At 37.3% G+C, this 22,377-nt stretch overlaps 1 protein-coding gene and 1 long non-coding RNA gene across 10 annotated transcripts in view; one reads left to right on the top strand and one right to left on the bottom strand.

Moving 5' to 3' along the window:
• The window catches only part of LOC309625419, a 606,027-nt gene that overhangs the window by 369,691 nt on the left and 213,959 nt on the right, over window positions 1-22,377 (bottom strand). The window lies entirely within an intron of this gene.
• Window positions 1-22,377, top strand: part of FRMD6 (FERM domain containing 6) — a 260,583-nt gene that overhangs the window by 204,622 nt on the left and 33,584 nt on the right. For 7 of the 9 annotated variants that reach the window (XM_082384835.1, XM_082384828.1, XM_082384834.1 and 4 more), the window contains 2 exons: window positions 15,922-16,166; window positions 21,842-21,932. In XM_082384835.1, coding sequence (XP_082240961.1) covers window positions 16,068-16,166; window positions 21,842-21,932 — 190 coding nt within the window. In that variant the 5' untranslated portion in view covers window positions 15,922-16,067. The remainder of the gene's footprint in view (window positions 1-15,921; window positions 16,167-21,841; window positions 21,933-22,377) is intronic. The other 2 variants (XM_082384837.1, XM_082384833.1) reach the window with 1 other exon arrangement.

Raw genomic sequence — 22,377 nt, 5'->3', positions numbered from 1 at the left:
GAAGCAACCTATAAGCATCCACTGACAGATGAATGGATAAAGAAGATGTGGTATACACACACACACACACGTACATACACACACAATGGAATATTACTCAGCCATAAAAAAGAATGAGATAATGCCTTTTCCAGCAACATGGATGGACCTAGAGATTATCATACTAAGTGAGGTAAGTCAGACAGAGAAAGACAAATATCATAAATATCAATTATATGTGGAATCTAAAAAAAATGGTAAAAATAACTTATTTACAAAGTAGAAACAGATTCACAGATAGAGAAAACGAAACCATGGTTACCGAAGGGGAAAGGGGAGGGATAAATTAGGAGTTTGGGATTAATAGATACACACTACTATATATAAAATGGATAAACAACAAGGATTTACTATATAGCAACGAGAAGTATATTCAATATCTTATAATAACCTATACTGGAAAAGAATCTGAAAAAGAATATATATATATAAAAATAACTGAATCACTTTGCTGTACACCTGCAACTATCACAAAATGGTAAATCAACTATATGTACTTCAGTTTAAAAAAAAGAAGCCATATATAAAACAAACATTTATCATTTCCCTTAAGGATTTTTCAAACTGTAAATCAGAGTTCTAAGGAGGGTTTTTAATGATTAAAATAATCATTATTTTTCTCTGATTTTTTAAATTGGTATTTTCAGACGTCTTTTATACTTATGTGACAGTTTTGTTTCTAACTTACATATTCACAGCCAAACCCCTAAAGGAATGTTAAATAAGACTTTTGTAGCATTATAAAGCCCCGTTAGAATGTCCAGAGGAATCTTTTACTTGGAAGTCTGTAGACTGTGCTTTTGATCTTTTACTGTAGAGGGTGCCTGGCCCTGTGAGTCTCACTGCACACCATTCTGCACGTTTGACACATGTGCACAGTATGTGTACGTGTGTGAGGGTGTGTCCAGGTAATGCTGCTTATTTGGGTGTGTCCAGTTAAAACAATTTCAGCCCATAATTTATATGTCTAAGTGTACAAATTGGATTCTTAGCATTTCAAAGTCTTTTTCTGGCTTCATAAACTTTATTTTTACATATAATTCTACAACTATTAGGATAAAAGGCAGGTTTTACTAGCATTTGGGTATGTTTACTTTAGTGAATCATTTTAACATGTTTCTTAACTTTCTACTTAAATATATGAAATATGAACTCTGAAAAGAGACTAGTTTAAATTGTTTTCTACGCATGGGAGTTTTTGAATAGAACTTAGAGAAGAAAAATTCTGGAAGGAAAACACACCAGCTGCCTAAAACTACCTGGTATCATCTTGGCCCAGTCATTCTCTCTAAGTGTCAGTTTCTTAACCTATAAAATTAAGGATTTGGACTGAACCATCTTGAAGATCTGATTCAGTGGTAAGGTTTTCATTTGATTGTACTTTATTGCATTACTTTTTCATTTAGTAGTAGATAGAAACCCATGCATAATCCACTGTCGACTTAAAGGAAAACACACAACATGAGAGTTGTGAGTTTAAGTTTTATTCAGTTAAGTTTTATTCTCACTGGGGACTATATAGCCCAGGAAACAGCCACTCTAGCTCTGAGTTAAATGCTCCGAAGAGGTAGGCGAGGAGCCAGTATGTATATGAATTTTGGGGCTAGGAAATACAGGTAGTCAAGCATACATCTTGGTAAAAGATTACTACTAATCACAAAGAACAGATATCACAAGTTAATGATTCTAGTGCTTTTCTATGTATGGGAAGATGCAAGAAGCTGGGGTCTTTGAAATTCTTCCTGAGATTTGCATCTAACTATCTAGGAGCTTGTTTGTCTAAAGCACAGAATGCCTCATCCTGTTTTTTCATCCTGAATTCCTTTCAAGATGCATTGTTGGTTAGTGACTACGTGGGTTGTGACTTAACCCTTGTATAACTGGCTGTTACATGTCTTTTTAAAGTTTAATCAGTAGTATGTGATTATTCACAGCATTTTAACATCAGTACCTCTGACTTCAACTTTTCTAAATCGCGAAATACACACATAGAATGTCTATGTGCATTTTAGAATAGAATTGCGAAATACACACATAGAATGTCTATGTGCATTTTAAACAGTAATGGTTATAAAAGAACACCATTGTATTTACCACGAAGCTTAAGAAAAAGACTATTTCTGTAGCACCTTTGAAGTCCCTGACCCTTTCCTGAAGACATTCCCTACCTCAGCCTCCCCCGCCCCTCAGTACCACTATTACAATTTTGAGGTTAATTGTTCGTTTCCCTTTCTTTATAGTCTCACCGCATATATATGTATCCTTAAATGAATCATTGTTTGGTTGCCCGTTTCTGAACTTGTTATTCATAGAAAAGAATCATAGCGTATATAGTCTTCTGCAACTTGACTTTTTTTGTTCAACACTGTTTTTGAAATTCATACTTGTTCATGAGTAGCTGTAGTTCATTAATGTTCGGTGCTGAATTGTGTTAATGTACCGTACTTTATTTACCTATTCTACTGCCAGTGGACTTTTGCATCTCCAGCTTGTATGTTTATTTCATTCTTGTTATTAAGAACCATTTCATGACACGTAAAATCCTTTTGCAGTGTTATAAGAAAGCTAGCAGCTTCCCAAACGCTTAATTCAATCTTTAAAGAGCTCCATATATTACCACCAGATAATGAGAATTTCACAGCAAAATTATTATCTAGAAAGCTGCAGTTCTGTGTCAGAGGGAATTGAATGCAACTCCCATGAATGAAGGAATCAGAGATTTCATTGTGGAAATTAGAAGCAGATGCTTCTAAGTTGGAGGATTTTCCCTGAGAACAGCACTTTTTGTTGGCGATGTCATGCTAGAAATCCATCTTGGTTGAAAGGAATTTTTGCCCTGGTTGCTAAACCGATATGACTTTTGAATACAGATGGCTATGAAAAAATGAAGTTTCAGTGGTTTAAAATTTATGAATTTTTACCATTGCCTTTGTTCTTCTTGTTGGTTGCTTACCTAGCATCTGCCTTCATCTCCCAACTTCCCATGTTTTTGTTTTGATGTCCATGTACTTCAGGGGAAGTTGATCCCACCTCGAGCTCTGGAGGTGGGCCCTGGGAGGCTTCAGCTCATCTAACTATTCCATGCTCCTGCCCAGTGATAGGGGGCTTGTAGCCTAAGACATCCAGTCAGAGTGAGTATCAGTACTCTTGTTTGCCTCTACATTCTGGTTGATTTGGCTGCTCTGAGAGATGCCAGCCCTGAAGTGGAGTGATTCCAAGGTGCCAGGAAGAAACTTGGTCCTGGATGACGTGTTAAACTACTACATCAAACCAGCCACAGGCTTACCCATCCTACTTCTAGGCTTCCAGTTACTTTAATTTTTATAAATTCCCCTTATGTCATTTAACTAGTTTAACTATCAGTAGTTAACACTTATATAGTGTCTACCATATGCCTTATAACTCCCTTTAAAGTAGATACAGTTATTATTTCCATTCTAAAGATATGGAAGCTGAGATGTAGCGAGGTGAAGGGACTTGTCCAAGGTCATACAGCTAGTAAATAGTCAAAGAGTCCAACCCAGGCAATGTGGCTTCAGAGTCCAAGTTCAATTTGGATATCTTGGGTACTTGCAACTTAGTGCATCCCAACCGATGTATCTTTATATATGTTTGCTTAACCTGATACACATGGAGAAAGTTGGCTTAACCTGATACACATGGAGACTTTCCTAAAAACTGTACTTTGTTGACAGTATTGACATTACGTTTGTCCACTAAATTTAAAGACAAGAAAAAAGGTGCCCTCTTTCACCTATAATTAACATACAGAAAATATTCAGGAAGCTGTGACCAATACTGACTCCCATTGCTGGGGTGAGGGGAGTGCTTCTTAAAGAACCTAATTTTAATCTTAATTTTTAGGGAATTCATTCACATTTCTGGTGACTTTCTAAATAATTTAGTCAACATACCTTACTGGGTGCCTGTTACAGACCCAGTACTACTCCAGGCATTAGAAACATAGAGATGCTGGCAGAGCCTATCCTTGAGGAGGTTCCAGTGCTCTTTGGGGAGACAGACTTGCCAACAAGTACAAAGGTGATAAAAGTGCAGGAGAAACGCCCCTCAGCTGCCTACTGATGTGGAGACGTGCTTCACAGACCAGTGTCTTGTGTTTTCCAGGGAGAATGAAGATTCTTTGCTTTTGTTCTTTTGGAGGTGGGTGGAATAATAGGCAAGGGAGGATATTATAGGCAGAGGAAACACCATGGTCAAAAGCATGGAAATATGAGAGCAAGACTTGTTCAGGGAACCATAAGGAAAAGAATTTCAGTAATATATAAAACGTGAGTTGGAGGATGGCCACACTGAGGAAGGAGGGGACCTGATGGTGAAAGATTGCTGTGCCTCAGAGTTCAGATGCTATCCTGTGGAGGTGCTGTAGCCCTGAAGAATGTGAGCTGGGGTGTGATATGCAAGATCGGATGTACAGTTTAATGAGGTCACCCTGGCAGCATTGCGGGGGTGGTAGATTTAAACAATGAGACAAGACAGAACATTTAGAAATCCAAGTGAGAACACAATGAGGAGGTATGGCAGGGGAGAAAGCCACTAGAATGATAGACTAGACAGAAGGAAGGGTTTTTTTTTCCTTACTAAGGTTATTTTTTAAATGTATATATAGCAACTAAATCTATCCCAACCTTTCAACCATTGAGGATCACTTGTTATCCTTCTCTCCCACCTTCCTTGGCTTTAGATTTGGAAAAATTGTCTATCAAAATAAATTTAAGTCATTTGTTTTCACTTTTTTAATCTGGCAGGTAAAACTAATTGTGCTATGAAAATAAGCACTTAAAAATGACTTTAAAGTTACTTAAGTGAATGCTCTTTTAACTTCCCTTGAGATATAACCATGGGTACATATGCCAATTTTATTAGACTTTTTGAAATATTTAAAATAACTCTAAAGATTCCCATTGCTTCTTTTATGAACTTCAGGAGGGAAGCCATTGTAATTGTTGATTAAAAGAATTATGCTTATAACTGTTCTGTTTAGGGAGAGTATACCAGAATGGTGCTTTGCAGAAATATGTTTTTAACCTCAAGCGTTTAAAAAAAAAAAAGTTGTGGTTTTATTTCCCCAGGTATCACTGTTATCATTACCCTTTGCTTTGCCTCTATAATTGAGTGAATAAAGTGAGTATGGTCATAGAAAATAATGTCAAAGAAGGGGAAAATTCAAAGGTCTGGGAGTCAGAATACCACAGTGTGCAAAACCATTGCCAGAGCTAGAGGAGGTGATTGGTTGCATTAACTTAGAACACAACTTTGAAAAAAACGACCCACTGTATGATGTCCTAATGAGCCAGAAGCCTCTCAGGGTACTGAAGAAAGTGCCTTAAGATGCAGGGGAGCTCCAAGACCTGATGTCATCCATCTGGCCTTTGCTGGGGCGGGGGGTGCGCAGGCCTCTCTCCTGCCTCCCCTCCCGGGGCCTTAACTGTGTTGCTTTCCACCCTTGCAGTTCTTCCTTCTTCTCCCAACCGCATACAAGTCATTCCTTTCCCTCCATGAAATTGGCCTGAATGCTGCACTCTGCTCAGGTCTCAGTCTTTTCTCAAATCCCACAACCATTATGTTACCGCCCAGTTTAGCATTTAACTTAAAATACAATTGTATTACTTTCTATTGTTTCTACTGTTAATTTCAGCTCTTCAGAGAGATTATAAGGTCTCTAAGGGCCAGAATTTAGAAATGGTATGAGAGACAAAAAGTAGTAAACTTTGGGCTTCCCTGGTGGCGCAGTGGTTGAGAATCTGCCTGCCAATGCAGGGGACACGGGTTCGAGCCCTGGTCTGGGAAGATCCCACATGCCACGGAGCAACTGGGCCCATGAGCCACAATTACTGAGCCTGCGCGTCTGGAGCCTGTGCTCCGCAACAAGAGAGGCCGCGATGGTGAGAGGCCCGCGCACCGCGATGAAGAGTGGTCCCCACTTGCCGCAACTAGAGAAAGCCCTCGCACAGAGACGAAGACTCAACACAGTCATAAATAAATAAATAAATAAATAAATAAAAGAACGTGAATTTCTTTAAAAAAAAAAAAAAAAGTAGTAAACTTTAACAAAGTGTTATAGGACTCAAATGCCAGTTGGCTTATGATTGTTCACGGACTAACAGAATACTTGCAATCTTTTTCTTTCTTTTTTTTCTCCCTACCTCTTAGATTTAGAGGCTTTCTTTACTTCTTTATTCCTGCAAGTTCTGTTCGAAAAACATATAGTGAAACAGGGTAATTTTTGCCTGTAGTGGGTATTTGTGATTTGGTGGGAATGTGCTCAGTAAATGGTGTTTTTTATTATTGATGTTATTTTTGATATAAAATAATTCACTAATCCATTGCTGTTGTTAGACTATTTAGATTTTCTTTTTCCGGTTTTTACTCTGATGGATAATGGTTCCTTAAGTACATTTGATCAAAAGTGTGGTGCTCTGTTTGAATTATTTCCTTCTTATACATTTCCCAAGGTTGGCTTACTGGGTCGAAAGGTATGAACATTTTTAGGCTTCCTACTAGAGTCATGTTGGTTACAGTGATTTACAATGCTAACTACAGCTTATGAGTACATCCATTTCACTCATTTTTCTCCTTATTGCAATACAAAGCTTCCTTGCCTATCTTTCTTATAGTCTCCCTTGTCTATAGCCAAGGACTAGCCATATAATTTTATTCATTAGAGTATGATAAGCATTACTTGGCACCAGTTCAAGTCCAGTTTAATTGGAAGGTTCTTTTCCATTCCCAGCCTCAAGGTGCAGCAAATCTCATTGGTTAAATACAAAAATGAAATAATTTATTAGCTACTAACAGGAGAAAAATACTACGTCTTGCAAAGCGCAAGGTATGATTAATGACAGAATAGATAGATTAGAACCAACACATATTACCAAAAAGCAATTCCTCCACTTGCTTTCCATGATAGGAAGTCAGTAACATTACCTAGTAGTAAATGAGTAACCCAATTAATAATCTTCCCAACAATTCCATTTCAGAGGTGAGAAAAACGGACACAAGGAAGTGAAGAGACTTGCCCAAGGGCATCCAAGTGGCAGGTGTCAGAGCTGGCATCCAAATCGGAGCAGTCAGGCTCCAGAGTCCAAGCTTAAGCAGCACATTATATTGCCTCTTTCCTAACTTAAACTTTCCATTGATTCAATAGCTACATTTCACGTGTAGTTATCACTTGTATTATATGTACATATTTACATACATATGCTATTTATGTAAAAATATATATGTATACTTACATATTTAAAATAGATAAATACATATATTTACATATCTGCAAACTTTTCATACAATAACTATATATTATAATAACTGCATTTCAAGTGACATACACAGCTACTTATGTAGTGTGTGTAGTGTAATAATGTTACAGTCAGGTTATGGTCCATACTAGATTGCATTTGGTAATTAGCTTAATGATTTTCCCCTTACCAATTTTTGCAGAATTGCTACAACTATACTATAGACTGACCAATTCCGAAATTATATATCAACGATGCTTTCTAGCTATTTTGTTTGCAGAAAAAGCATTTTTTTGCAGCTACTGTAATTTATTTTAAGTGGAAAACATAATAAAAGCATATTCAGCACAATTCTGTAAAAACACAAAGTGGTCTTTAATAAGAGAGGATTATTCACCCACAAATTAGTATTCCAGATGAGATATTCTCTTGTTGCTGAAAATTACTGTTATGAATTAATTACCCTGTATACTTTGTTTGCCTTGAATGAATTTATGCATTATACCCATAAATCACTTGCTGTATGTAATGATCTTAGAGAATGATGGTATCTGACCAGCAACTCAACCACCTAAACTTTTCGTCTACTCAGATTTTTTTCCTGCCTCTCAGGTCTTCTCTGCTAATGGTGAATATTCATCACAGAGAATATTCTCCTTTGTTTTAGAATCGAGAAAAGCTTTAAAACTTAGGGCAATGTTTTTTTCAAGTAAATATTGATGTGGGTAGCCAGTGATAGTAGGCATTCAGTGAATTAATGAATGAATGTATCAAGCAGTATATCAGCTTGTTTGGATGGGCTGTATTCAGAAAGACTCATTCAGTTGCAAGTGGCAGAATTAGCTGAAGAGAATGAATAATTTATTCACTCACATATGGAAATTCCTAGGGGTAGTTTCTGGCTTCAGACACAGCTGGTTGTAGCAGCTCAAATGATGTAACGAGGATGCTTTCTGAGCTTCTCTTTCATCTGTGATGTCTTCCTACTTCACGAAAGTTCTTACCATGTAAAGATGATTGCCAGCAGCTCCAGGCTCATATCATTCTCACAAATAGCAATCCAGAGAGGAGCAGCCCTCTCCATTTGTATACTTTTTTATGGAGGAATTCTGGCCTTGCTTGAGTTCTATGTTCTTCCTTTAGACCAAGCACTGTGACTGAAGATGACGTACCCTGTTTGGCCAGCCTTGAGTCACATCCCTACCCTTCCAGAGTAGAGTATACACTGTGATTGATAGCTCCACTAGAAATATCTGGGATGGGAGAGGGACACTCCCCAGTGGAGAAATGGTACCAAGCAGATGAAAACAGATGTTTTTTTACATTCCATCCTTTGGTCAACAAGCACACACATTTGAACCTATACACTCATACATACTTTCTCTTTTTCAATACGTAAAATTTCAGAGGAATTACCACCTTATATAATACAGCTGTCCTATTTACAACCAACAGTAGACTTAACTTCTCCACCCCAAATAGACATCCAAAGTTTAGCCCTGATGCTGCCTCTGGCTCTAAACTCTAGATCTCTAGGTGATATGTATTTTTGTCAATCAGTTGTAGATGTGTCTTCTCATGAGCTGGCAACTCATGACTGTTATTTTAACGAGCATTCCCCCAACAACCTGATATCTAGTACTTTATGTCCATTGTCTCATTTAATCTGACCAATAATCCTAGTAGGCCAGTAGTACATATTTTACAGATGAAGACTCAGGCTCACAGATTAGGTTCCTTGCCCGAGTTCATACAGCTTTTATTGTAGAATCTAGGCAGGATTCAGGTTTGTCTGATTGGGGAGGTGAAGTCTGTCTTCTTAATCAGTATTCTGTCCATATTGTCTCTAAATGTCTGATGTTCAACCGTATGGGAGGTGATCTTCAGCTTTTCAGTCCCTCCTTTATCTACTAGAACAATAGTTAGAGGTGGGAAAGAGACAGCAACAAAAGAGTCTGATGTTCTTTCCAGAGGGTTTGGCTCCAGATAGCTGATAGATGTCAGCTACTTTCTTTTTTCGATAAAACAGTAACTGCAAAAGAGGCCATAAAATGTTCAATTTACTTACTCTTTTTTAAAAATATATATTTATTTATTTATTTATTTAGTTTTGGCTGTGTTGGGTCTTCGTTGCTGTGCGGGATTTCTCTAGTTGCGGCGAGTGGGGGGCCACTCTTTGTTGCGGTGCGCGGGATTCTCATTGTCGTGGCTTCTCTTGTTGCGGAGCACGGGCTCTAGGCGTGCAGGATTCAGTAGTTGTGGCACGCGGGCTCAGTAGTTGTGGCTCACGGGCTCTAGAGTGCAGGGTCAGTAGCTGTGACGCACGGGCTTAGTTGCTCCGCGGCATGTGGGATTTTCCTGGGCCAGGGATCGAACCCATGTCCCCTGCATTGGCAGGCGGATTTTTAACCACTGTGCCACCAGGGAAGCCGTACTTACTCTTAAAATTATATGAGGAAAATAATTCTGTGAATCCAAAATGAACCTTGTAAGCAAATGACTCTTACTTAAGAAAGAAAATATTCTCGTAATACAGAGAGCATACAGACAATTTGAAAATCAGGTATCACTTGTTTCCAGGTCAGTTTTTATATTTCTCGATACTGGGATCAAAATATAGGACTCGCCAGCAACAAGTAACTGGTAATAATGAAAGTCTGCTTACATGAGAAGTTTGGCAATATACTCCATTAAAAATTGAAGTTTCAAGAAGGCTAAACTTCAAAGTGGTTCTGAAGCTAGAGGCCATTAGACATTCAAGACGTTGAAAAATTTGACTTCAAGGTTAAATCCAGATTTCTGAGTTTGGAACTTAGTTGCTGACCTTTAGTTGGAAGATGTTTATTTGGTAAGAATTATACTACTACTTAAAAAATAGCTGGATGGTAAAAGTAGCCCATAGTGACTCAATAAGGAAACCTGTTCTCAACAATTGGTTCTCAACAATGGGTGATTTTGCGCACAAGTTGACATTTGGCAATGTCTGGTGATATTTTGTGTTGTCACAACTGTGGGGTGGGGGGATTCTCCCTGCATTTAGTGAGTAGAGACTAGAGATGCTGCTGAACATCCTGTAATGCACAGGACAGCCCCTCACTACAATGAGTATTTGGCCCTATAATGTCAATGGTGCCAAGGTTAAGAAACCCTGCTGTATAATCTTCCTTGTCCAAGGACATGTGTGTAGTAAGCCAAACAACCCACTTTTAATGAGCATGTACTATGTGCCTGCCATTGGAGATTAAAAATACACACACACACTCACACTCACACACACACATACACACATAGCTAGTGACCCTGCTCTAAGAAGATCTGAATAGAGGAGATAGACAAGAAAAATAACAACTACAAGTTACTGAGTCATCCATGAGGCAGAACTTCAATGGAACATGAACTAGTCCAGGGCCAGCTCAGATTCAAGAGAAGGGGAAACAGATCCTGCCTCTCCATGGGAAGCATGGCAAAGAGTTTTCAGTTTTCTTTAATATATCATAAGTACTAAACATCAGCACTTGGCACATAGTAAGTAAATGTTAGCCATAATTAGTGCTATTATTTTACCTTTTCTGAAGAGTAAGTGAGCCTTGGCATTTACTGTCCCTCTACTTGGAAAACTCTTCCCTGGGATGGATGGATGGATGAAAGGAAATAAGGAAGGAAAGGAGGAAGGGAGGGAGGGAATAAATTACATCCCTCTCTTAGTTCTGGTATCTGCTAAAACATCAACTTGTCAGAGATGCTTCCCCTGGTTACCGTGTATGAAATAGCAGTCCACACTACCACATTATCTTCATCAACTCTCTCACCTACTCTGGGTTTATTTTTCTTCATAGTACATGTCACCATCTACGTTATATTGTCTGTCTCCATTAGAGTGGAATATTTGTTTTGTTCATTGCTGTGTACTCAGCACTTACAACAACACGTGACACATAGTAGGTGTTTAATGCATATATGCTGAATGAATGAATGAATAAGTGAACAACAACAACAAGCCAACCAATTTTACCAAAGGCATTTTGGTATCACTTTTAGGATACCATTCATTAAAAGACCATGTCCTTTTTTTCCAAAATGATCTTAGCTACAGTATTCGTATACCTAATGCTGTCATCTGTTATGTCTTTTCATAAGAAATGCCCATTGGAGTCTGTGTGCTCTTGGGAAGCAGGGACAATGTCATCATCTAAGCGTCTTGGCCCTGTTATATCCCTAACTAGATGGTGAATTCATGGGTATAGGGGCACATCTTCTATTGCTTTTGTGTTCTGCTTTTCACCAAGTAAATACTACAGTGCTGTGTGTATAACTTGAGTTTCATTAATGTGTAGTGATTAAATTAAAAGATAGGGCTGTCTGCAATCCAGTTTTTCAAGATAATGTTTGCCTTATTTTTGTTAGGTAATAGAGATACCTTATTGACTGTTGAAATATGCCTATTAGCCATGCTTGCATTATAGTAATTTTCTTATCAAATTAACCACCTGTTCACTTTTTTTAGGGCGACAATCTCAGAATTGAGAATCCTCCTTTGCCTCCATTCAAAGTGAGACTATACATATTGTATGGGTAGGAAGTTTCTGGTGACCTAGGGTTTTTTTTTTAATAAACTTTTTAACTTTAGAATACGTTTAGATATACAGGAGTTACAAAGATAGCACAGAGTTCCTCTATACCCGACAGGTACCCACTTTCCCTGTTGTTAACCTCTTACATGAGTGTGGAACATTTGTAATGAACCAGCATTGATACATTATAATGAACTAAAGCCCATACTTTTATTCCAGGGTGACCCAGTTTTAAAGGCTACATTCAATAATTTCTAAAAAATGAAAATCAATATTGAATGTCCATACTAGGCGGTAGCTTCCTGATTCTTAAAAGAAATGAAGTAACTTTGTAACCAGTGGGGCTTATCAGGAAGTAAGGAATTTACAATAATGTGGGTTTAAAATTCAAGTGGGGAAATCTTATAGCTTAACATTTTATTTGTAAGTTGGGTGTTTGTAAAGATGGCAGGATGGGGTTTGATCAGTATCTAAGCTGTTTTGTTGTTGTCTGGGAAATATGGTACTATAACATGGTTTGTTCTTCATAGATAATCTATCCCAAGATGATTGAACAGACAAGGGCTGCCCTGGAGTAGGAAATGTGCCCTCCTGGGACTGAGTCGGGATTTAGTTTAGGATACAGAATAAGTAGCCAATGGCTCAGAGGCTAAATTCTACGATTAAAATTGGTTTAAATTTAGTCGAATTCTTTCCCCCAGGACTCTCCAACTTAAGATTAAATCTTATACTGAAGCACATTAGAGATATGGGTAGTTTGCTATTTCAGTGGAACCTTTTAATCAGCTTTAATGCAGGCCTGGGTAAAGTAAAATCTTAATACTATCTCTCTTTCAGGGCTTTTCTAGTTTGCTATCCTCAAAGCAGAAAAAGCAGCAATGAAGCAGCACCGCTTCTTAAAGACTCTGCTTTTATTAAATTTTCTTCAATAATCCTCTTCTAGTCTTTTTCTTTTAATACTGCACTATCTGAACCATAAACAAACTAGTAAATAAAAATCATATCCATGAAATTTTAAAATTATTTTAATGAGGCTCTGGAAACATCCCAAAACTCAGAAGGTATTTTTCCCTAGTATATTTTTTAAATTCTAAAAATTAGGTCAGTAGAATTATCCCCCTTTAATTAGTTTAATTAGAAATGGAAAATTATATGAGTAACTCAATTTGAAGTATAGATTTGAATAATTATACTGAGATTAATATCATTTAAGGGTTTGAATTTAAACAAGTTACATTTAATCATAGCTTATAATTTCTTGAAAAGATTTTACTGTCAGAGAAGAGGCCTAAATGTTAGAATATATCAATTCATAGGGAAAAATTTTGCCATGAAATATAATATTTGACAATGAAATTGTTTCAGAACTGTATTTCTCAGGTGGTATGCCTGAGAATATTATTCTACAGGACCTTAATAGATTTTTCTTGGTGGGAGGGGGGAAATATTCTGAGCCCAAGTAAGTTTGAGAATTATTAAGTTAAATTTAAGAAGTTGCCCTTAGGACTTCTCAGAGCCTTCAGTGCTTTCTGAATTGCTAAGAGAGGGTATACAGGATATCCTGTTTCCTCACCTAGTTACATTTTTTAGGAAAATATTCTGAGTACACAAATTTGACCTGATTTAGGAATTCATACCTTTGAAAATGTTGAGGACTTTTTCTTTTTTAGTTATAGTGATGCTGTGTGCTATATTTCACATATGTTGCTTATCCCTAATTCTGTACCTCAAGATATTTTCCCAGTGTCTCCTATGAAGGTGTTATATCCAACCCTCTGCTCAGCAACTTCTTTCTGTTAGCTTAAGTGTTGTTTCCATATGTGACTGCATATCAGAAATACTTGGGGAGCTTGTTTAAAAGATTAAGACTCCTGGGCCCTGACCCTGGAGATTATGAGTCAGTAGCAATGTCACTGTGCTCAGGATTCTGTATTTATTACAAACACCTAGGTGATTCTGATGCAGCCGACACTGGTCCTTCAATTGGTGCGTCGGAACTGTTAAACTAAAAGTGTGCGTTCTGCAGATGGACGATTGGATTTGGAGTGCAGTTAGTTTGTGGTCATAGAACACGTGGGCTAAGCATCCCATACTGGAGAGAACTATAGCACTGACCTCTGGTGACCCTGTAGGGTGATGTACTGGCTCCAACCTAATGTGAAACAATTGCTATTATGCTTTAAGAAAAGCAGAATACTCCCAAGGGGCTTTTGGTCACCTTCCTAATAAGGAAATACTTACTGTATATGTTTTTACTTAGTTTGAGTAGCTCCCTTGTGGATGGTATTTCATTCATAGTTTAAAAAGAAATACTAGTTTATATTTACTCATGGTGCCATCTAAGAATATGTTCTGTCCCGTCTTCCTGCTGATAACAGATGGACATTGAACCTTAAGCAAATAAGCCTCATGTATGCTTTGATTTATGTCAGCAGTGATAATAGCTCTTCTATTAAAACTGTATGGTTATACTTTCTGCCTGGGAATTCCTACATATCCTACAAATGTAGCTGGAAAGGAACAGTATAAATAATTACTAATGGTTTCACAGACAAATAGTCTTAACATACCTTGGTTGAATCGTGTTATATTAGCAATAATATATGAAACGCTAGACACATTCATTAAAAATAGGAAATATCCACCATTGTTTTAAAATTATTCTTCAAGGTCTTGCCAATGCAACGAGACATGAAGCAGAAATAAAAGTGTGATTATTGAAAATTGGAGATAAAGTCTTCATTACTTGCAAACAAAATTGTATACACTGAAAATCTGAGAGAAGTTAAAAAATAAAATGACATGGTTTAATAAACTGATTACATATGAGAGGTATCCAAAATCCATGGTATAGAAATATAGTTTATACAGTCATGTTATTTCTATGTATTAACTGGTTGGTGAAATAACATATAGAAAAATTAAGTTTGCATTGTCAGGTTAGAGAATCAGAAGAGGGAGCAGCACCATAAAAACTCAGGAAGAAAAAAGTTGGAAGGAGGGCTTAACAACCTCAGTAAGTGTTGTACATAGAGAGATCAATCAAAATGAATCCTGTGGATTCTCATGATGGTCTAGAGATCACTGGCTTCCTGTAGCAAAGCCATGCTGGTGAAGAGAAGGAAGTGGAAGCCAGACCTCAGTGGTTGAAGAAGGAATATAATGTAAGAGCCAGGACATTTATTTGAGTTTGATTGTAATGGAAGAAAAAAAGAAAGAGATTGATAATTTTGTTATTGTTGCAGTTTTGTCATTTTGTTTGTTTATTCCAGAACCCTTCATTTTCTCCCATGTGAGGCTGGAAACTTCTCAAAGGCAGGCTTCTGCTTCTGTGAGCCATGTAGTACACAGTACTGCCTTAAATGTAGAGGGTTTGTGTTTAATTCATGACTGTGAATGAAAGGTTTTTTTTTAATAGTTATTTTATTTATTTATTTTCCTTATTATTTTTTTTTTTGGTTGCGTTGGGTCTTAGTTGCGGCACACGGGATCTTCATTGAGACATTTGGGGTCTTTCATTATGGTGCTCAGCCTTCTCTCTAGTTGTGTCCTGCGGGTTTTTCTCTCTCTAGCTGTGGCACGCCGGCTCCAGGGTGCGTGGGCTCTGTAGTTGAGGCACGCCGGCTCCAGGGCGCGTGGGCTCTGTAGTTTGCGGTACATGAGCTCTCTCGTTGAGGCGTGTGAGTTCAGTAGTTGTGGCGCGCGAGCTTAGTTGCCCTGCGGCATATGGAATCTTAGTTCCCTGACCAGGGATTGAACCCGCGTCCCCTGCATTGGAAGGCGGATTCTTTACCACTGGACCCCCAGGGAAGTCCCTGAAAGTTTTAAAACACTTGATAGCGGGCAAAGCACAGAGTACGTTTCTGTGCATTCTCATTGATTAAGCGAGGGAGCCCTCACCGTGAGACGTGCTGTACCTGCGCCAACAAGACTAGCCGTGCTGCTGCTCCTCTCCTCGTCTCTCTCCTCGTCTCTCTCCTCCTCTCTCTCCTCGTCTCTCTCCTCACCAGCCTTACCGCCTTTATTCACAGCCTCCTTCTGGGCTTTTGTTACAGCTATGAAACCCACGTAGTCGAACGTCATGATGCTTCTTCTGTAGGGCGTGTGATGAGGAGCAGAGTTTGGCTTTGGAGTGCTCGGAACCAGAGGAATTGCCGAGGACTCGGAGCCCAGCCCTGATCCCTAGAGAGCCCACAACACAATGAACAAATTGAACTTCCATAACAACAGAGTCATGCAAGACCGCCGGAGTGTGTGTATTTTCCTTCCCAACGATGAATCTCTGAACATCATCATAAATGTGAGTAGATCCCACTTTAGAAATGTGTAAATGATGATGTTTTCCACCAGTGACCACATTCAAATTATGACTTGGCTAAGGACGAAATCATTACAGAATGAGACCATTAATAATGTGGGAGAATTGGGGTGTATTAAAGTGGTCTACACAGGTATAAACTTTGAATTATGGCTTAAGTTCAGCTGCTTTCAGCATGCTCTTGTCTGGTAAAATAAGAGAATTTTGGTTATTATATTATAGAAAAATGAACACTGCTATTTTTAAACCCTTATTGAAATATAATTTTTATGGATATCTGAGTTTGCTTTTTAAATACTTTTGAGTTGTCAACCTACACACATGAAATGGTAATACACAATTGCTAGCTTTTTAACATGCGCTTGATCATTGTTTTAATAGTAACCTGTAGCCTAAGTCTAGCCAATTTCAAGAATAGGCTGTGTATTTGAGTACTAAACTGTTGCTTATGGTTCATGAGTTGGAGTTAACTCTTTTAGTTAACCTGGACATTGAGGAATATGATACTTTTTTTTATTTTTTACTTTTAAAGTTGGCTTATAATTTACTTACAGCGAAGTATAGGAATCTTAAGTGAGCAGCTCAGTGAATTTTTACAAGTGTATACATCCATGTAACCATCATCCAGCTTGAGATATAGTAGATTTCTAGTACCCCAGAAAGATCTTTTGTGATCCCTCCTAGTCAGTAATCTCCACCCAAGGGTAATAACTATTCCCACCTCTATCACCATGGAGTACTTTTCTTGTTTCTGAACTTCATGCAGCTAAAATTATGTGATATGCTCACTTTTATATCTGGGTATATTTTATGTACTCAACATTTGGCCTGTGAAAGTCATCCATTCTATCACATGTGACAGTAATTCCCTTTTCATTATTGTATAATATTTCATTGTATGAATATGCCCAGTTTCTTTTCCTACTATTATTGATGGATATTGGGTTATTTTAAGTTTGGGGCTGTTACAAATGAAACAATTTGGAACGTTTTATGTATATGCACATATGTATACATTTCTGAGCTTATACCCGACAGTGGATTGTGAATCATGAAGTAAACATATGTTTAGCTTTGGTAGAGACTGCCAAACAGTTTTATGTAACCACAATCATGCCTAGCATTTTTCAACCCCTCTCCCTATTACCAACTTTCATATTCTTTCTTTCACTGATTGTATTCTGATGGAATTAAGGAAAAAATTGCCTTAGTGCATGCCTTGAATTAGTTTTTTTTGCTATATGCGACTATATTTTTAACCCAATTGCTGTATAAAAGAATATTTCTAAATGTTATAATGAAGCTAATGACATTTAAATAGCTCCATTAAAAGTTTAAATAGGAAAAGGTTCTGCTTATTACCATAATTATTTTGGTTTTATTCTGTCAGTCACCACGGTTTCTTGATTTACTAGTGTAACCTTGTTTTTGCTCACAGGAATTGTCTGAGCATCAAACCTGCCTGTTGAATGAACTTTATCAATCTGTTAGGCAGAATTTCTGTTGATTAGCTACATTTCTACTCAGCACACCTGAAGTTGTTTTGGTTTTGTGAAGTGATAGGCTGTTATTTTTGGCAACATTACCTCTCTTTGTCAGTATGGGCACTGTCAGACTATATCAAAGTGTAATTTACATGTATACATGAATATGCTGTTTGAGTTCTTTTATACAGTTATATAAAAAAGGTATCAATTACATTTTAAACATATACATAAATATAAGCATAAGCACTTAAGAAACTTCTCTCCGTTCCATTTCTGTCTTTTCACCTGGTAGAATGTGTATACATGTGTTCATGTGTGTGTATACACATATACAGGATATGGGACAAAACCTTACTGACCTCAGGTAAGTTAGAAGGAAGACTAATCTGACTTCATGAGGAATACTAGGAGCTGACTATAATATTCTAAGAAATTAATTTGTACTAAAATCTTAGCTGAGGAAGATAATTACAGAGAACAGACTGGCAGATAGCCAGTCCATTCGTTCCTGTAGATCAGTGATTTTACGACTTGATGTCCATCAGAATTACCTGGAGAGCTTGTTAAATACCCAGACTATTGGACTCCACTCCTTGGAGATGCTGATCTAGTAAGTCTAGGGTAGGACGCGGGGATGTAGGTGGAAATCGGTGCTTCACAATTTACTCTGCAACCTTGGGCAAGTTAGTTTTTTTGCTTCGGTTTCCTCTTCTATAAAGTGGAGATAATCTTACTCTCCTCACAGGGACATTGTGAGGATATAAAGACATAACATGCATAAATGCTTATTGCAGTGCCTGGTACCTGGGAATTGCTCAGTGAATGAGCACTTAATAGAGTAGCACTTGTTTTCATTTCTTTGAGCTGTGTGCTCACTGTTAATGAAACTCAGCTGTGGAGTCTGAATCCCACGTAGACCTGTTCTTATTCCAGGGTCCGTAGACGGCCCTGCCATGTCCCGACTCCTCATTAGCAAGCAAGCTGTTGGACCAAAGGAGGGAGGAGGAGGAACTAGGTTAAGTAGTATGGAGGCCCCTCCTTGCTAGAAAGCCAACTCAGGGCTGCCAAAGGCCTGTCGTGTTCTACAAAGTGTTAGTTTTGTCTTTGGAAAATAGCAGCTGATATTTGTAGAGTTGTGGTAGAACAAATTAACTGTAACAAAAACTATTTCATTAATGGTCTCATTTTTTAAATCATTTCTAAACATTTTTTTAAACAAAGAAAGTATGTTCCCTGACAAATGTAGTTGATAGAATGTTGCCTTTCTGCATGTGGGGTAAATTTAGTGTTTGGGTCATTTTTAATTCTCCATGAGTTGAACTAATAGGGACTGTTCTAAATGATTTTAATCATCAGATAATAAATATGGGAACTTGGAAATTTTTGGAAATCAAGTGATGGTAAATGTAGGAGCCACAGAATTTTTGAGTGATATAAATTATGGGTAAGAGGTTATACCTCTTCACTGAGACGAAAGTGAACAGTTCTTTTTCTGGAGCATATTTTAAACATTCTTGCTCAATAACAAACCATTGACATTGAGAATCAAATGCTGTTTTTATTAGAAAGTTCCATATAGAGTATATTTTTAGATAATGCTTTCGTTCTTATTCTTAATACCTCATACTCTATGGCATTTTTTAAAGTTCCCATTGCTCCTGAAGATTAAAGAACTTGAAAAATTTCACAATCAGCTAAAATGTAGCCTTAAAGACTCATAATATGCAAATGCAAAAAACTCAAGCTTGTTTTCACAGCAGGTAAGACTTCAGAGCCACAGCCTTACTTAATTACAGTTTTTAAACAAGAACATTGTTATTTCCTTAATAGTTATTAAAGAGCTTTATCAGTTAGGCTCCAAATACTTGATTTAAACTAGGGGAACAATAATAATCATATAAGATGTGTGGAGGAAATGCACAGCATTATTTGAACAGCAGTTACACAAAATTACAACACAGTTCATTTTGCATACACTGTGTGGTTTGGAATTTTTCTTTTAACGTTTTGGCACGTTTTACCCAGAGTGCTTTGTATATGACATTTTATTATTTTATTTTATTTTTTAAAATTAATTAATTAATTTATTTATTTATTTTTGGCTGCGTTGGGTCTTCGTTGCTGTGTGCAGGCTTTTTCTAGTTGCATCGAGCGGAGGCTACTCTTCATTACGGTGTGCGGGCTTCTCTTGTTGTGGAGCACGGGCTCTAGGCATGTGGGCTTCAGTAGTTGTGGCACGTGGGCTCAGTAGTTGTGGCTCACGGCCTCTAGAGCATAGGCTCAGTAGTTGTGGCACACAGGCTTAGTTGCTCTGTGGCATGTGGGATCTTCCCGGACCAGGGCTCGAACCCATGTCCCCTGCATAGGCAGGCAGATTCTTAACCACTGCGCCACCAGGGAAGTCCCATGACATTTTAAAATACAGTCAAAACTAAAGATTATAGAAGTCCTAGACTGTATGACATCTGAAGTCTCAAATTTGTAGTATCTAATTCAATTTTATTTAACATTAGACACTTTTTCCATTACTTTATCATTTTCTTTATTTAAGCTTATTTGTAAAGTGGAATTACAGTAATACAGAACTCAAATCCAAAGTCTTTTTAGTGAATGAAGATAATACTGATTTCCTATTGGCAAATGTATTCCGCCAGTGGTGTTGGTGAATTTGTATTGATACATTTTCCCTAAATTCTTATGTGGCACATTACTAAATGATCTGCTCAGTGGGTCAGAGAGTAGTCTGTAGTCATGGAACAGAAGGAAGGTGAGGAGCCCACGGGAAAATCAGATCCCTGGCTTTCATTCATCAGACATTTACTGAGTGCCTGCTGTATATCCTGAATATAAAATAAGACACTGTCCCAGCTTCACTGAGTTCCTGTAACTTCTAAAACAGCCTAAGTGGTACTCTCTGGCCTTACATAAATACTTTCTGCACTTTCTAGTGGATAAGGTGCTTCAGATTATTTGCCGTTTAATAGTGAATGTGGAAAAGAGCTGTAAACCTATTTTTCTTACTCCAGTTGACATTGTCACCATTTTGAATTGTTTGGCTTTCAGTTGTCAAGAGATCTCAACATGTTTTTATTTTCTGAGTCTGAGTTACATATTAAGGTATGATTATAAGTCATTAATTCAGAGTTAACTAATTTAGAATTTGTAATCATTAAAACTGTAACTGTCATCATTGTTGAAGAAAGAAGTTGCAAGTTAATATTACAAATACGAGGGGAAATGCCACATAATATATGTACCTAGAATGCTAAACTGTCATGTTGCACATATTTTATTAATATACACATACAAAAATATTGTAATACACAAATGAGCAAAGGTGTGAGTTGCTGCCTCTGCCTCTACTAGCTACATGACTGCAAGCTGTCTGGGTTTTCTTTTCTACTTCTATCAGATGAAGAAATTGACCCATGTGGTCTCTTAGTGTCAATCCTAACACTAATAAGCTTTAGTGGTTCTGAATTCAACAAGGCAGACTCATTAGAATTACTGTCTCCCAAAACACTTCATTAAACATTTGAAAAGTCATTAGAACTATATCTTTTAAAGACTGTTATCGTTCAACATGTGACTTTTCAGAATAACTTAACCCCAGAGTTCCAAATTAATATGGTTTTATTATGTTTAAGTTATACTAGGACTCAGAAAAAGAACCTGGTTTAGGTACTTACAAGATGTGTCAATACAAGTTATTATTAAAGTAAATAAAAGCTAGATATTCACTCATTGTGCAGTATGTGAGCATTTTGTTTAGACCATCAAGAAGAAAACATTCCTTGTAAAAATACTTGCCAAATTAATAATTTTGATAATCTGATTAGGCTACTTGGGGTTCCTTCTGAAATACATATTTATCATGCACCATATCTATAGAGTAAGGCCTTGTCCATGTATCCTAAGATTTATGAGTCTTGTACAAGATTGCAGTGGTACTTTATTACCAGGTTGTAGAAATTTGAATTGTGATCATTATTGAAACACAGCTGCAGATTAAAGTGATTTCCATAAACCAACTGTTGTTTAGCTAGTGTCAGCTTGTCCCTTCAAGGCATGTATTTAGGCTGCATTACATTGCCTGATTGTGGCTCACTGTCTGGACTTGGCTGAATTGTTATCTTAGATGTGTGTTTGTCTTTGTCTTTTTTCCTATAGGTTAAAATTCTGTGTCACCAGTTGCTGGTCCAGGTGTGTGACCTACTCAGGCTAAAGGACTGTCACCTCTTTGGACTCAGTGTTATACAAAGTAAGTCTCAATCCCATCTCTGATGGAGTTAGCCAGCTGTCCCTGAGGAAATGACATTTCATAGCTGTAACTTAAATTGAGCATATTGTTATGTAATTATGATTGTCAAAATACCCATAAACTGATCATGATTTTTAATCTAGTACTCATATTTTAATATGAGTACTGTTCTGTATTTCTTACAAGTTTAGAATTTTAGGTCATGAATTTATTATGGTTTGAACTTAAAAACTGGTTCCTCTTTAGGAGTCTGGGTTTTATGTGTTTGCTCTTTTATGTTTTAATGAACTAAGCTTGATTTTTGTTTCTTTGCACTCAGGGAGCAGCTGGCGCTAGTAGGAAATTGGATGTTTTTGTAATTTAATTTGTTTTATAATTTTTAACATTAGAAGACATTTAGACATAATAAAACTGACTTTCCTCTATTCAAGTTCTCTTGCTGTTG

The sequence above is a fragment of the Balaenoptera borealis genome (genome assembly GCF_965194805.1).
Source record: "Balaenoptera borealis genome assembly, chromosome: 3".
In the NCBI taxonomy this organism is placed as follows: domain Eukaryota; kingdom Metazoa; phylum Chordata; class Mammalia; order Artiodactyla; family Balaenopteridae; genus Balaenoptera; species Balaenoptera borealis.
Note: the sequence above shows the minus strand (reverse complement) of the source record. Positions and strands in the feature narration are given on the sequence as shown.